General features: G+C 63.6%; 1 protein-coding gene across 2 annotated transcripts in view; it reads left to right on the forward strand.

Moving 5' to 3' along the window:
- Positions 1-12510, forward strand: part of BSN (bassoon presynaptic cytomatrix protein) — a 93827-nt gene that overhangs the window by 78429 nt on the left and 2888 nt on the right. The window contains exons 5-9 of one of the 2 annotated variants that reach the window (XM_064667923.1): positions 1036-7764; positions 8522-10646; positions 10959-11695; positions 12012-12105; positions 12214-12357. In XM_064667923.1, coding sequence (XP_064523993.1) covers positions 1036-7764; positions 8522-10646; positions 10959-11695; positions 12012-12105; positions 12214-12357 — 9829 coding nt within the window. The remainder of the gene's footprint in view (positions 1-1035; positions 7765-8521; positions 10647-10958; positions 11696-12011; positions 12106-12213; positions 12358-12510) is intronic. The other variant, XM_064667924.1, reaches the window with a different exon arrangement.

Raw genomic sequence — 12510 nt, forward strand, 5'->3', positions numbered from 1 at the left:
TGGTGGCAGTTGTGCTCACAAGTGGGGAGAATTATTCCAAATTAGAACACAAACCATGTTGTCCAGGCCATTTGCCCCAGGAAATGGTCTTTTGGGGAATGGTGAGTTCCAAACACTGCTGTCTCAGCATTCCCAAATGCCTTAGGACCTTCACAGGCTTCATGGCAGCGTGCTGGTATTTGCCTTCTATTTATTAGGATTACATCAAGTTGGGCAAAATGTGATAGTTCAGGTCATCTCTGGCCTTTGGATTTGTTTTAGAATAACATAAAGGCAGTTGGATTTGTCATGAAATGAAAAACAAGTTTCCTCACATTCCATGTTGCAGCAGTGGGCATTTTTGAAGCTCCTCGTCCCACTTTTTGCAAATTCAGTACAATTTTGAGAAACGTTTGGCTGCCTTGGGATAGTGTAATCCCAGCAGCAATCAGCAGAGCTGCCCATGGGGAGGGGATGCAGCAGGAGGTCCCCACCAGCCAGGAGGGCTTGGCTGCCCCCCTCACCGCTGTGCAGCCCCCAGGGAAGAGGCTCCTTGTGCCCCAAAATCAAGTGGTCTGCAGTGCCTCTATGCTGGCAGGGTGACAGGCCCTGGGTGTGATGGCACTGTCCCCATGGCTCGGAGGCTTGTCCCCCACACTGCCTAATTCCAAAGCCAGTGAAAGGGGCCTGTTTATTTCTGCTGTTGTCTAATGAGGATCCTGGGGGCTGCCCTGCTTCTGAAGGGTTGTTTGGGAGCTGAGGGCTTCCAGTTTTTTAAACATATTTATTAGTTCCCTGATGCCTTTGTCCCCAGGGCCATTTGCTGTGCCACACCCTGCTTGCAGCACTCCCTGTCACCTGCCTTCCTTAGCACACACAAGTTGCTGATGAGCCACTGAGTTGGGGACATGGAGGGGGCCCCCAGCCTTCATGCTGGGCTGGCTCCCAGTGCTGCCCAGACCTTCTGCATGCTCCCTGGGAGTGGGTTTTGGGGGAAGCAGGGGCAGCAGCTCTGGAGCCGCCCAGGTCTGACGCTGTGCTCTCCCTTGCCCACAGGATGGGAGCAAGCCTTACCCCCCAGACCTGTCCCGCAGCCCCCAGAGCCTCAGCGACACCGGCTACTCCTCCGATGGCATCTCCAGCTCACAGAGCGAGATCACCGGCCTGGTGCAGCAGGAGGAGGAGAAGCTGAGCAGCACCGGGCTGGCCGGGCAGAGCCCCCCCAGCCCCTCCGAGCTCACCAAGCTGGAAAGCAGCATGCGGCCCCTCCTGGAAGGCCGGGGTGCCCCACCAGAGCCCACCGAGCATGGCAAAGGCCGTTCGGAGACACAGGAGGATCAGCGACAACGGCAGCGGCCACGGTACCTCTCTATCACCCCCGAAGCCTTCGACTCGGACGAGGAGCTGGAGGACATCTTGGAGGAGGATGAGGAGTGGGATAACCAGCGGGAGCGGCGGGAAAGTGCTGAGTCCTCAGATGAGTTTGGCAGCAAGCTGCGGCATGACTACGTGGAGGACAGCAGTGAGGGGGGCTTCTCCCCAGTGCCCCCCCGGGCCAAAGGCCGGGAGGCGGAGGTGAGCGATGAGGAGTTCATGCGGAGGCAGATCCTGGAGATGAGTGCAGAGGAGGACAACCTTGAAGAGGAGGAGGAAGGCTACGGGCGCACCAAGTACAGCATCCCCAAAGCCGGGCAGAAGGCCGAGGCAGAGAAGGGCAAAGAGCCAGCACCAGCCAAGCGGCGCCTGCCACATGGTGCCAGCAGCATGTACACGGAGGAGAGGAAGGAGGTGGAGGCAGCAGAGGGTGATGACTTGAGCACAGCCCAGGGTGGGCTCCGGCGATTCAAGACCATTGAGCTGAACAGCACAACTGGCTATGGCCGGGAGATGGAGATGGGCCAGGAGGCGGACACCAGCCTGGACCGGGAGCCCGAGCTGGAGATGGAGAGCCTGACAGGCTCCCCTGAGGAACGCTCCCGGGGCGAGTATTCCTCCACCCTACCAGCCACAACGCCCAGTTACACCTCGGGCACCTCACCAACCTCCATCTCCTCTCTGGAGGAGGACAGCGACAGCAGCCCCAGCCGCCGCCAGCGGCTGGAGGAGGTGAAGCAGCAGAGGAAGGCTCGGCACCGCTCACACGGCCCCTTGCTGCCCACCATTGAGGACTCATCTGAGGAGGAGGAGATGCGGGAGGAAGAGGAGCTGCTGCGGGAGCAGGAGAAGATGCGGGAGGTGGAGCAGCAGCGCATCCGGAGCACAGCACGCAAGACCAAGCGTGACAAGGAGGAGCTGAGGGCCCAGCGGAGGAGGGAGCGCTCCAAAACCCCCCCCAGCAACCTCTCCCCCATCGAGGACGCCTCCCCCACTGAGGAGCTGCGACAGGCAGCAGAGATGGAGGAGCTGCACCGCTCCTCCTGCTCGGAGTACTCGCCTTCCATCGACTCAGAGGCAGAGAGCTTTGACGCTGTGACCTCCAAGCTATACAAGTCGGGCAGCGAGTACAACCTGCCCACCTTCATGTCGCTCTACTCCCCAACAGAGAAGGTGGAGACTGGCCCCAGCCAGCCCACCAGCAAGCCCCTCAAGAGCGCCGAGGAAGCCTACGAGGAGATGATGAGGAAGGCAGAGATGATGCAGAAGCAGCAGGTCCAGCAGGCCCAGCCGGCCTCTTCCTTTGGCAGCACCTACCAGCAGGTCGGCTACCGCGGCACCGAGGGCCAGAACGGCTTCGAGTACCAGTATGCCGACGAGTACCGGTACGACAGCAGCCTCATGCGCCCCTCCCAGCCTGACTATCCCAGCGCCCTGCCGAAGGTGGGAGCAGTGTATGAGGAGATCCTGCAGACCTCGCAGAGCATCTCCAGGATGCACCAGTCCTCTTCCTTCGACCTGGCCCTCGAGCAGGGTGAGAAGGCAAAGGGGCAGGAGGAGGCGTACCAGGAGAAGCGCTTCCTCAATGCTGAGAGCGCCTACGCTGAGCTGTTGAAACAGAACGGCGGCCCACTCACCCCCGGCACCAGCCCCACACAGCTCTCTGCTCCTGTCTCCTTTGCCAGCTCTGACAGCAGCACGGGCAAAACCATTCCTGATGTCCGGGTCACCCAGCATTTTGCAAAAGAGGGGCAAGACCTAGCCAAGGTCCAGAGTGCCCCGGCAGCACCCAGCCCAGTATCCAAGGCTACCACCACTCCTTATGCCTTCAGCAAAGGTGCCAGCACAGTGACGACAGCAGCGGGCAGCCCCGGGAGCACACTGCGGAGCTACAGCTCACCAGCTCCAGAGACCCCATCTATAGCTGGGAGAAGCTACACTCCAGCAAAGAGCACCGTCAGCTATGGCTCACAGACAGAGGACACCAGCAGAACCAGGACGGTGGAGATCAGCGTGCAGACAGCCAGGGAGAAGCTCCCAGCCGTGAGCGACAGCAAGCCTGCACTGCCCAAGACATACCCCTTCTTCAAAACCTCCAGCCCTCCACTCTCTCCTACCTCCCCCACACAGAGTCCCACCCGCACCACCAAGGCCACAGCTGAGTTTTCCACGCAGACACAGAGCCCCGTCCTCTCCTACGAGGGTCTCTCTGCCGCGGCTGCTGGCCCGGACACGTCTTCCCCCATGGTGGCACAGGGGACGCAGACACCGCACCGGGCGGGCTCGCCGCGCCTGACCCGGCAGGCCTCCTCACAGGACTCCCCCTTCATGGTGATCACACTGGCGGCCGACGCAGCCAGCCAAACCAAGCCAGTCAGCTCTGGCGCCTTGACGTCCCCGACCTCATCCCCCACCAGGCCAAGCCGGCAGCTGCTGGCCCACGGTTACACCCAGACACCGGAGCCAGAGCAGCTGGCAGGTGCCTACATCAGGGCACAGCCAGTGAAGGACCATGCCCAGAAAGCACCTGCCGTGACTTCAGCTGCTGACGGCATCACAGGGCTATACAGCTGGGGAGCGCTCCCTGCGGAAAACATATCTCTCTGCCGCATCTCCTCCATCCCCGGCACGTCTCGAGTGGAGCCAGGGCCCAAGGTGCCAAGCAGCAATGCTGTGGATTTGCGGACCGCACTGAAGTCTGCCCCCATCATCATAACAGACCAAGGCATGGATCTCACATCCTTGGCCACTGAGGCCAGGAAGTATTGCCTGACCCTGGACCACATCCCAAACCGGCAGTCCACGGCCATCCAGCCCTTGATCATCAACCTCAATGCCCAGGAGCAGCCCCATGCCATCATCGCAGCAGCCAGCACTGCCGGCCTGGCCATTGCCTCCCCCATGATCCTTTCACAGTCCAAACAACCTGTGGTCTATGGAGACCCTTTCCAGAGCCGTGTGGACTTCGGGCAGGGGACTGGGAGCCCAGTGTGCTTGGCACAGGTGAAGCAGGTGGAGCAGGGAGTCCAGACAGCCACTGTCAGAGCCAGTGGGGTAGCCAGTGGCAAGCCCGAGCCTGCCGCTGGCCCCCAGACCAAATTTGCGAGGTATGGTGTGCCGGGCCAGATGGCGAAGAAGGATGTGCTCCTCACACAGACTGGCGGGGTGCAGAATGCCGGTGGCCTTCCACAGTCCTTCCCGCCAGAGCCAGGCTCGGAGGTGTACCGGGCAGTGCCGGTGGAGCTGAAGAGCCAGAGCCCTCTCCTTGCCCTAGGCGGCAAAAAGTCCCAGGTGATGATGGTGCAGATGGAGGAGGCAGCTACTGGCCCAGTGACCAAAGTGCTGAAGGAGGAGGCGCCGACCAATGTGCTGGACCTCACAGGCGTGAAGCCAGAAAGCCAGGTGGCCTGCTGTGACATGGTCTACAAGTTCCCCTTCGGCGGCAGCTGCACCGGCGCTTTCAACCCCACCTCCAAGATGCCAGAGAAAAAAGCCGGGGAGGCAACGGTGGCGCCTGGACGGAAAGCCAGCGGGCCCCTCTATGGCAGCAGAGAGCCAGAGCTGCCGGAGACCTTCCCCTACCGGGAGCAGCCGGCCCCAGCACCTGCACTCTATGAGGAGCAGAAATTTTATGCAGCTAGCGCCTTTGGCCGCCTCTACTCTTCCATGTCAGACACAAACCTCTCTGAAATCGGGATGGGCTACTACCACACGAAGGGGGATCAGCCCTTCCCCTCCCCGGCGGGTGATGCCGCTGTGGACCTGAGCACCATGAAGCACTCCTACAGCGTGGGCTTTGCTGAGGGGGGTTACCTGGGCCAAGGGCTGCAGTATGGCTCCTTCTCCGACCTGCGACAACCTGGAGAGCTGCTGAGCCACCCATTCCCCATGCGGAGGTACAGCTCAGCCTCCAACATCTACTCCGACTACCGTTTCTCGCCCCGGGGGGACCTGGCCAGCTTCCAGGAGTCCAGCCTGGCCCACTACAGTGCCACCACAGCACGTGAGATCAGCCGCATGTGTGCTGCCCTCAACTCCATGGACCAGTACGGGGGCCGGCATGCCAACGGCCCCGACATGCTGCCCTACGGCCCCAGCGCTGGGCAGGGGGGCACAGGGGGGCTGGCAGCTCAGCAGCAGGGCCCTGTACCACCCAAACCCGGCGGGATGTACAACCCCACCTTCCCCGAGGGACGGCAGGGCTTCAGCAACCTGGCACAGTACAATGTTCCCGGCGTCCGCCTGGGCGCCATCCGGCAGATGCTTCCTTCCACTGCAACCGTGCGGGCCGCTGACGGCATGATCTACTCCACCATCAACACGCCCATCGCCTCCACGCTGCCCATCACCACCCAGCCGGCCTCAGTACTGCGGCCCATGCTGCGTGGGCTGTACAGACCCTACGGCCCTGGTGGTGTAGCAGCGGTCCCACTGGCCAGCCTGGCCAGGCTGCCCGTCGTCACCCCCCGTGTCCCGCTGGCAGCACAGGGCCTGTACCGCTTCCCAGCCCCAAGCCACGCAGCCCCAAGTCATGCAGCCCCGAGCCACGCAGCCCCGAGCCACGCAGCCCCAAGCCACCCAGCTCCAAGCCGTCCAGCCCCAGCAGCCTCACTGATGGAGACACCTGTCTACCTGGGGAAGCCTGTTGTCAGCACAGCACCAGCAACGGCGGGAGCTGGTCCCACTCCCAAAGCCCCTGCTGCCCCAGCTGCCCCCACCAGTGGCTTGCAGAGAGTGGAGCCGCCACCGGCTGCCCCCCGTGTGGAGGCACCGGCAGCACCAGCAGCCGCCAAGGAGAGCGTGCAAGCAGCCGCAGCGCCCAAGCCGCCACTGGATGGGGCTCTGCGGGAGGAGCGGGAGCGGGAAGAGGAACGTCAGCGCAAGCAGCAGGAGCACGTGCTGCAGCTGGAGCGGGAGCGCGTGGAGCTGGAGAAGCTGCGGCAGCTGCGGCTGCAGGAGGAGCTGGAGAGGGAGCGCGCGGAGCTGCAGCGGCACCGTGAGAAGGAGCAGATGTTGGTGCAGCGGGAGCTGCAGGAGCTGCAGTGCATCAAGCAGCAGGTGCTGCAGCAGCAGCAGGAGGAGCGGCACGCACAGCTGGCGCTGCAGCGGGAGCAGCTCGCCCAGCAGCGCCTCCAACTCGAGCACATCCACCAGCTCCAGCACCAGCTGCAGCAGCAGCTGGAGGAGCAGAAGCGGCAGAAGACCATCTTCCCTGCACCCGTCGAGCCCACCGCCCGCCCGCCTGAGGGGCCTGCCGAGGCGCCACGGGGGCTGCCACACAACGGGCAGGCATGGGCCCCACCGGGCCAGGCACCCCCAGAGGGGCCCACCGGCCCCCGCTACCCTGTGCCGCAGCGGCCGCTCAGCAGCTCAGCCTCGGACATGTCACTGCAAGTCGAGGAATCCTGGGAGCCCGGCCGGGGCATCAAGAAGAGGAACTCGATGCCACGGCTGCGGGATGCCTACGAGAAGGAGACGACACGGGAGGCCTTCGTGGCAAGGAAGACAGCGGACAGCAGTGTGCAGACAGACGAGGAGGATGGCGAGGAGCGGTACATGCTGTCACGGCGACGGCGGACGCGGCGCAGCGCTGACTGCAGCGTGCAGACAGACGAGGAGGACAGCGGGGAGTGGGAGCAGCCTGTGCGCCGCCGGCGCTCCAGAGCCTCACGGCATGCCGAGGCCAGCGCTGAGGGCAAGACGGACGGGGTGACCCGTGGTACAGCCAGTGTGGGCATCCAGACCATCAGCGACTGCTCAGTGCAAACAGAGCCCGACCAGCTCCTCCGTGTCTCCCCCTCCATCCACATCACCACCCATGACCCCCGGGTGGAGATCGTGAAGTACATCTCGGCCCCGGAGAAGACGCAGCGGGGTGAGAGCCTGGCCTGCCAGACAGAGCCAGAGCCGGCCCCTCAACCTGGCGTCGTGGTCCCCCAGTTGACGGTGCCCACCACCATCCCACCCTACTCTACCAACCTCCAGATAGTGAGCACAGGCCCCCTGGACCCTCACGCAGTCCGGCAGCAGACCCTAGGCAAGTTCGAGAAGAAGAAGCCAGATCCCCTGGAAATTGGCTACCAGTCCCATTTGCCGGCCGAATCCCTCTCCCAGCTGGTGACCCGCCAGCCACCCCGCTCTCCCCAGGTCCTCTACTCACCTGTCTCACCCCTGTCCCCCCACCGTCTCCTGGAGTCCTCCTTCGCCACCAGCGAGCGGCTGAACAAGGCCCACGTCCCCCCGCAGAAGCACTTCACCACGGACTTAGCCCAGCGCCAGCAGACGCTGCCACGCCCCATCAAGACCATGCAGCGCTCCCTCTCTGACCCCAAGCCCATCAGCCCCACCGCCGAGGAGGCCGGCAAAGACAGGTTTTCCCTCTATCAGCACCCACTGCTGCCCAGCACCCAGGTATGTCACCACAGGGAACAATCTTCCCCTCAGGGATCAGCCCCGGGAGGCACCTTGGGACACTTCAGTTTCATTAGCACTGCAGCAATTAATATTTCAAAAGGCCAGCTTCCTGTGGCAGCTGATGGCAGCCAGTGGGCACAGACATGTGCAGCGACACTGGCAGCCAGAGGGAGGCCTTGGAGGTCCACTGGCTGCATGAGCCTGTCAGCAGGCAGGAGGTGCTGTGGGATGGCAGGATCAGGGCTGTCCCGTATCCCATTTCCCCTGCTCTAGCTGGGTCTCCCTTCTCACACAAGGAGCCACCATAACCCACAACTCCATTTCGGGTTGCGGTGGCTCTTGCTCCCACCTTTGTCCCTACACACTGAGGTTGCCTTGAGCTGCTAAGTGCCCAGGAAAGAGCCACGGGGCAATTCCTGGGGCAGCAGCACCCCAGGCAGTCTCCCGAGTCCCTCTGCCACATGCCCGCAGATAGAAAGCATTTTTTGCAGCAGAGGGCACACACGTGGCCAGCCTGGCACTTGGCCGGCTGCCACCCCCGGTAATTACTCACGGAAAGCGCCCTGCCTGTTACTTCCATCCTATTTATTGCGCTTTTACATAAACGCCGCTTCCTCAGTGTGTGGGGGAACACGTGCACAGTGGGACGCCTCACCACAACCCCCGGGGCATGGGAGGAGCGCTGTGGTGCTTGGGGTGGGACATGGGGGGACACCCACCTGCCCCCCTGACCCAGTGTCCCTTGGCTTTGCAGGTGGGGGGGCTGCAGTCGAGCTCACTGGCACGCAAGGTGAAGCGGACACTGCCCAGCCCACCGCCCGAGGAGCCCCACGTCCCCCTGGCCAGCCCGGCCGCCTCCCAGCTCTACCTGAGCAGCCTGGCCACCAAGGCCACCGCGCCGGTCACCAAGGCCAGCCTGCTGAAGGAGCTTGACCGTGACCTGAGGCTGGTGGAGCATGAGGCCACCAAGCTGCGGAAGAAGCAGGCGGAGCTGGACGAGGAGGAGAAGGAGATTGATGCCAAGCTGAAGTACCTGGAGCTGGGCATCACCCAGCGCAAGGAGTCGCTGCTGAAGGATCGGGGTGGTGGGCGGGACCACCCCTACCTGCGCTACCCTGGGGACCGCCGGGACTACCTGTCCGACAGCGAGCTGCACAGCCTGCGCCTCGCCGCCTATGACGGCGCTGGCCTGCGCCCCACACCTGCTGGGCAGTACCCCGACTACACCGCCACCGCTGCCGCCGCCTCCTATGGCGCCTACCCCTACCCCGCCCCACAGGGCCCTGCTGCCTTCCCGCCGCCGCGCCTGCAGCACCCCCAGTACCCTGCAGCCAGCACCTCGCAGGATGGCTTGTCGGCAGCCCCACTGCCCACCTTCACCTCACCCGGTGCCTTCCCGGCCCACGGCACCACATACCCAGAGCTGGCCACACCAGCCCAGCCAGGCTTCCAGCCCCCAAACCCCTACCAAGCTCCCAGCGCCTATGCCGGGGCAGCCGCCGTGCCGGCAGCACAGCCCACCCTCTATCAGAGCCCAGCAGACTTAGCTGGCGGGCACCAGAAGCCACGGCAGACCTCACTGGCTGACCTGGAACAGAAGATCCCCACCAACTACGAGGTCATCAGTGCAGCCACCAGCTCCTCTGCCGTGCCTGACGTCACCTTCAGCACCGCACCGGCAAGTGGCAGCTACGAGCAGTACAAGGCGCCTGAGACCCGGCCGGCTGAGAGAACCAGCACGACACCAGGCCCCTCGGCCAGCTACTCTTCAGAGTCCCTCTACACCAGCCTGGAGCAGAACATCCCCCGTAACTATGTGATGATTGAGGACATCAGCGAGCTCACCAAGGAGAGTCCAGCGGTGGAGGGGCACAAAGCGGAGCCGGTGGGCACAAGCGTCGACAGCCGCCACGTCAGGGAGAAGAGTGACCTGGGGGACACCGAGGGCTCCAGCCGGCCCTGCTGTTACACCAAAGCTGAGGAGGAGTCTGAGGAGGACATCTACGACCACCATGGCCCTGACTATCGTGGGAAGAACAGCTACTACCGGGGCACAGAGAGCAATGGCAGAGTGTCAGGGAGCTCCACCAGCTCGAGCTACTACTATGGGGACAGTGAATACCGGCACTCCTCACGGGTGGACAAGCATGGCTCTGGCACACCACTACCGAAGCATTCATCCAAAAACCTGGCACCCGCCGTCATCTCCTCCAAACGCAGCAAGCACAGGAAGCAGGGCATGGAGCAGAAGATCTCCAAGTTCTCGCCCATCGAAGAAGCCAAAGACGTGGAGTCAGACCTGGCCTCCTACTCAGCAACAACCTCAGTTGGCAGCAGCAACGTGGCCTCCAGGGCCAAGAAGCTGCAGGATGAGATCACCTATGGCCTGAAAAAGAACGTCTACGAGCAGCAGAAGTACTATGGCGTCTCCAGCCGGGATCTGGTGGATGAAGATGAGCGGGTCTACTCCAGCAGCAGCAGAACCCGCTCCTCTGGCTATGGGGTGGAAAAGTCCTCTGGCCGGGAGATGGGCAGCCGGAGCAAGTCCTATGAACGGGAGGGCATGGAGCGCTCCCAGAAAGTCAGCTCCAAGCCCTCATCCCTCAGCATGAGCCAGAGCCGCGGGCGGGCGCCCATGCGCTCGCAGCCCTCGGAGGAGGAGAGCCCCGTCAGCCCCCTGGGGAAGTCAGTGGGGGGGTCACGCACTGCGGGGGGGCCAGGCCCTCAATCTGCAGGGGACCCCTGCTCCCAGTTCTGCTCCAGCCACTCGTTGCCTGATGTGCAAAAGCACATCAAAGACGTGCCAAGGAGTCACTCGTACAAGCACGAGGAGGGCTACGGCATGGACGATGCCCATTGCGTTGTCTCAGACAGCGAAGGTAACGGCTCCCCGTGGTGACCACCCCAGAGCATGGCACTTCCCCGGGGCATGCCTGTCCGCTCGTACGCAGAGACACTCTCACCGCCTCAGTTTGCTTGACACGTGCCTTCCTCCCCCCACCCCGGGTGTTCGGTGTTAGCCGGTCCTGCACGGTGCCCCACAGCGCCATGCCGCGCCGCGTCCCGTCCCCACCGGCACGTGCTGTCCCCTGCGCGCGTGCCCGCTGCTTGCCTCTCCCACTCATTGCATGGCTTCCGCCCGGGCAGCCTCGAGCGAGAGATTGACTGTGGTTTGTTTTTGGTTTCCGAAGCCTATCATTTGGGTCAGGAGGAGACAGACTGGTTTGATAAGCCCAGGGAGGCGCGGGCGGAGAGGGTCAGGCACTACGGTGGCCACTCTTCCTCGCAGAAGAGACCCCCAGTTAAGCACACCTACCACGATTATGACGAGCCCCCTGATGAAGACCCGTGGCAGCATGATGACTACCCCCAGCACCGTGAGCACCGGCACCACAGGGAGTACGATCGCCACTCTGGCACCTCCCGGCACGCCAGTGATGAGCCCCCGCGCCGCTCGGCAAAGCAGCACCCACGAGAGTCTGGCCGCCACGAGCCCCGCAGCCACGGGCCGCCGTCCGGCCCCAAGAAGGCACAGCAGCCCGAGTCCCGTGCACCTTACGGCCCCAGCTCTGCTGAATATGGCCCGTCATCCCGCCCTGCTGCTCACCACCATGGCACCGAGACCCCCAAGGCACAGAAGCCTTCCCAGCCACACGTGTCGGCCACGACAGCGCCCAAGTCGGAGCCCCTCGCACACCCGCAGCAGCCGGCGGCCAGGCCGCAGCAGGCAGGGCAGCCGGCAGCACGGCAGCAGCCAGTGGCACGGCAGGCTGCCCAGCCAGCAGGCTCAGCACAGCCCGAGGCCAGGGGCAGGACACAGGGACCTGCCTCAGCCCGGCCACCACAGCAGCAGCCGGGGCCAGCCCAGGCAGCAGGGAAGGCACCGACCGCACTCCACGCACAGCCGGGCGGACACCCAGCACCGGCGGTAAGTACGGTCTTGGCCGGCTGGACCCCACAGTTCTGCCTGGGATCAGACCGGCTGGCTGTGGCCAGGGGCTGGCAGAAGGGCTGGAAACAGGAGCCACGGGGCAAAGAGTATCCCACCCATATGCCCACCACAACCATCCCTGGGTGCCCTGGGAGCAGCCATCCCCTCAAGGAGACATCCCTATGCCCTGGATCCCTTACTGCCTCTTTTGGGGCCCTGGAACAGCGTTTGGGCATTTCCTCCTGGCCTGCGCCACCCCTAGAGGATGCTCTGCTGGGAGAGTGAGCCCTGAGAGCTGTTTTCCCCATTCCAGACAAAAGCAGAGCCGACGGACACATCCAAACCCGCAGCGAAAGTGCCACAGCAGCCAGGGAGAGCTCCAGCGGCGCAGCCCCTGGGAGCAGCAGGTCAGTGGGCCCCAGTGGCACAGTGCCATCTGTCCCCTCTCATGCCAGCTGCCTGGCACCCCCAGCTGGGCCTGTCCCTTGCTAATGGTGGTTTTGTTTGTCCCCCAGCAGACAGCAAGGCCGGTCCAAGGGCGGCCGGGCCGCGTGGTCCCGCCGGCATGGCCACGGGGCAGCCTGGTGGGGAAGGAGAGAGTGTCTTCTCCAAAATCCTGCCAGGGGGGGCAGCAGAACAAGCAGGCAAACTGACTGAAGGTGAGGGCTGCTCCTGGGATGGGGATGGGGTGGTGATGCTCTTCTGTGCCAAATGGGGTCAGGCGCTCTGGGGATGGTTGGGGTGCAGTGCTCCCACAGTTTGGGGCCCGGGGAGGGGGGGATTAGGGGAGCCACACTGACACCTCTCCTGGC

The sequence above is a fragment of the Pseudopipra pipra genome, chromosome 11 (assembly GCF_036250125.1).
Source record: "Pseudopipra pipra isolate bDixPip1 chromosome 11, bDixPip1.hap1, whole genome shotgun sequence".
In the NCBI taxonomy this organism is placed as follows: domain Eukaryota; kingdom Metazoa; phylum Chordata; class Aves; order Passeriformes; family Pipridae; genus Pseudopipra; species Pseudopipra pipra.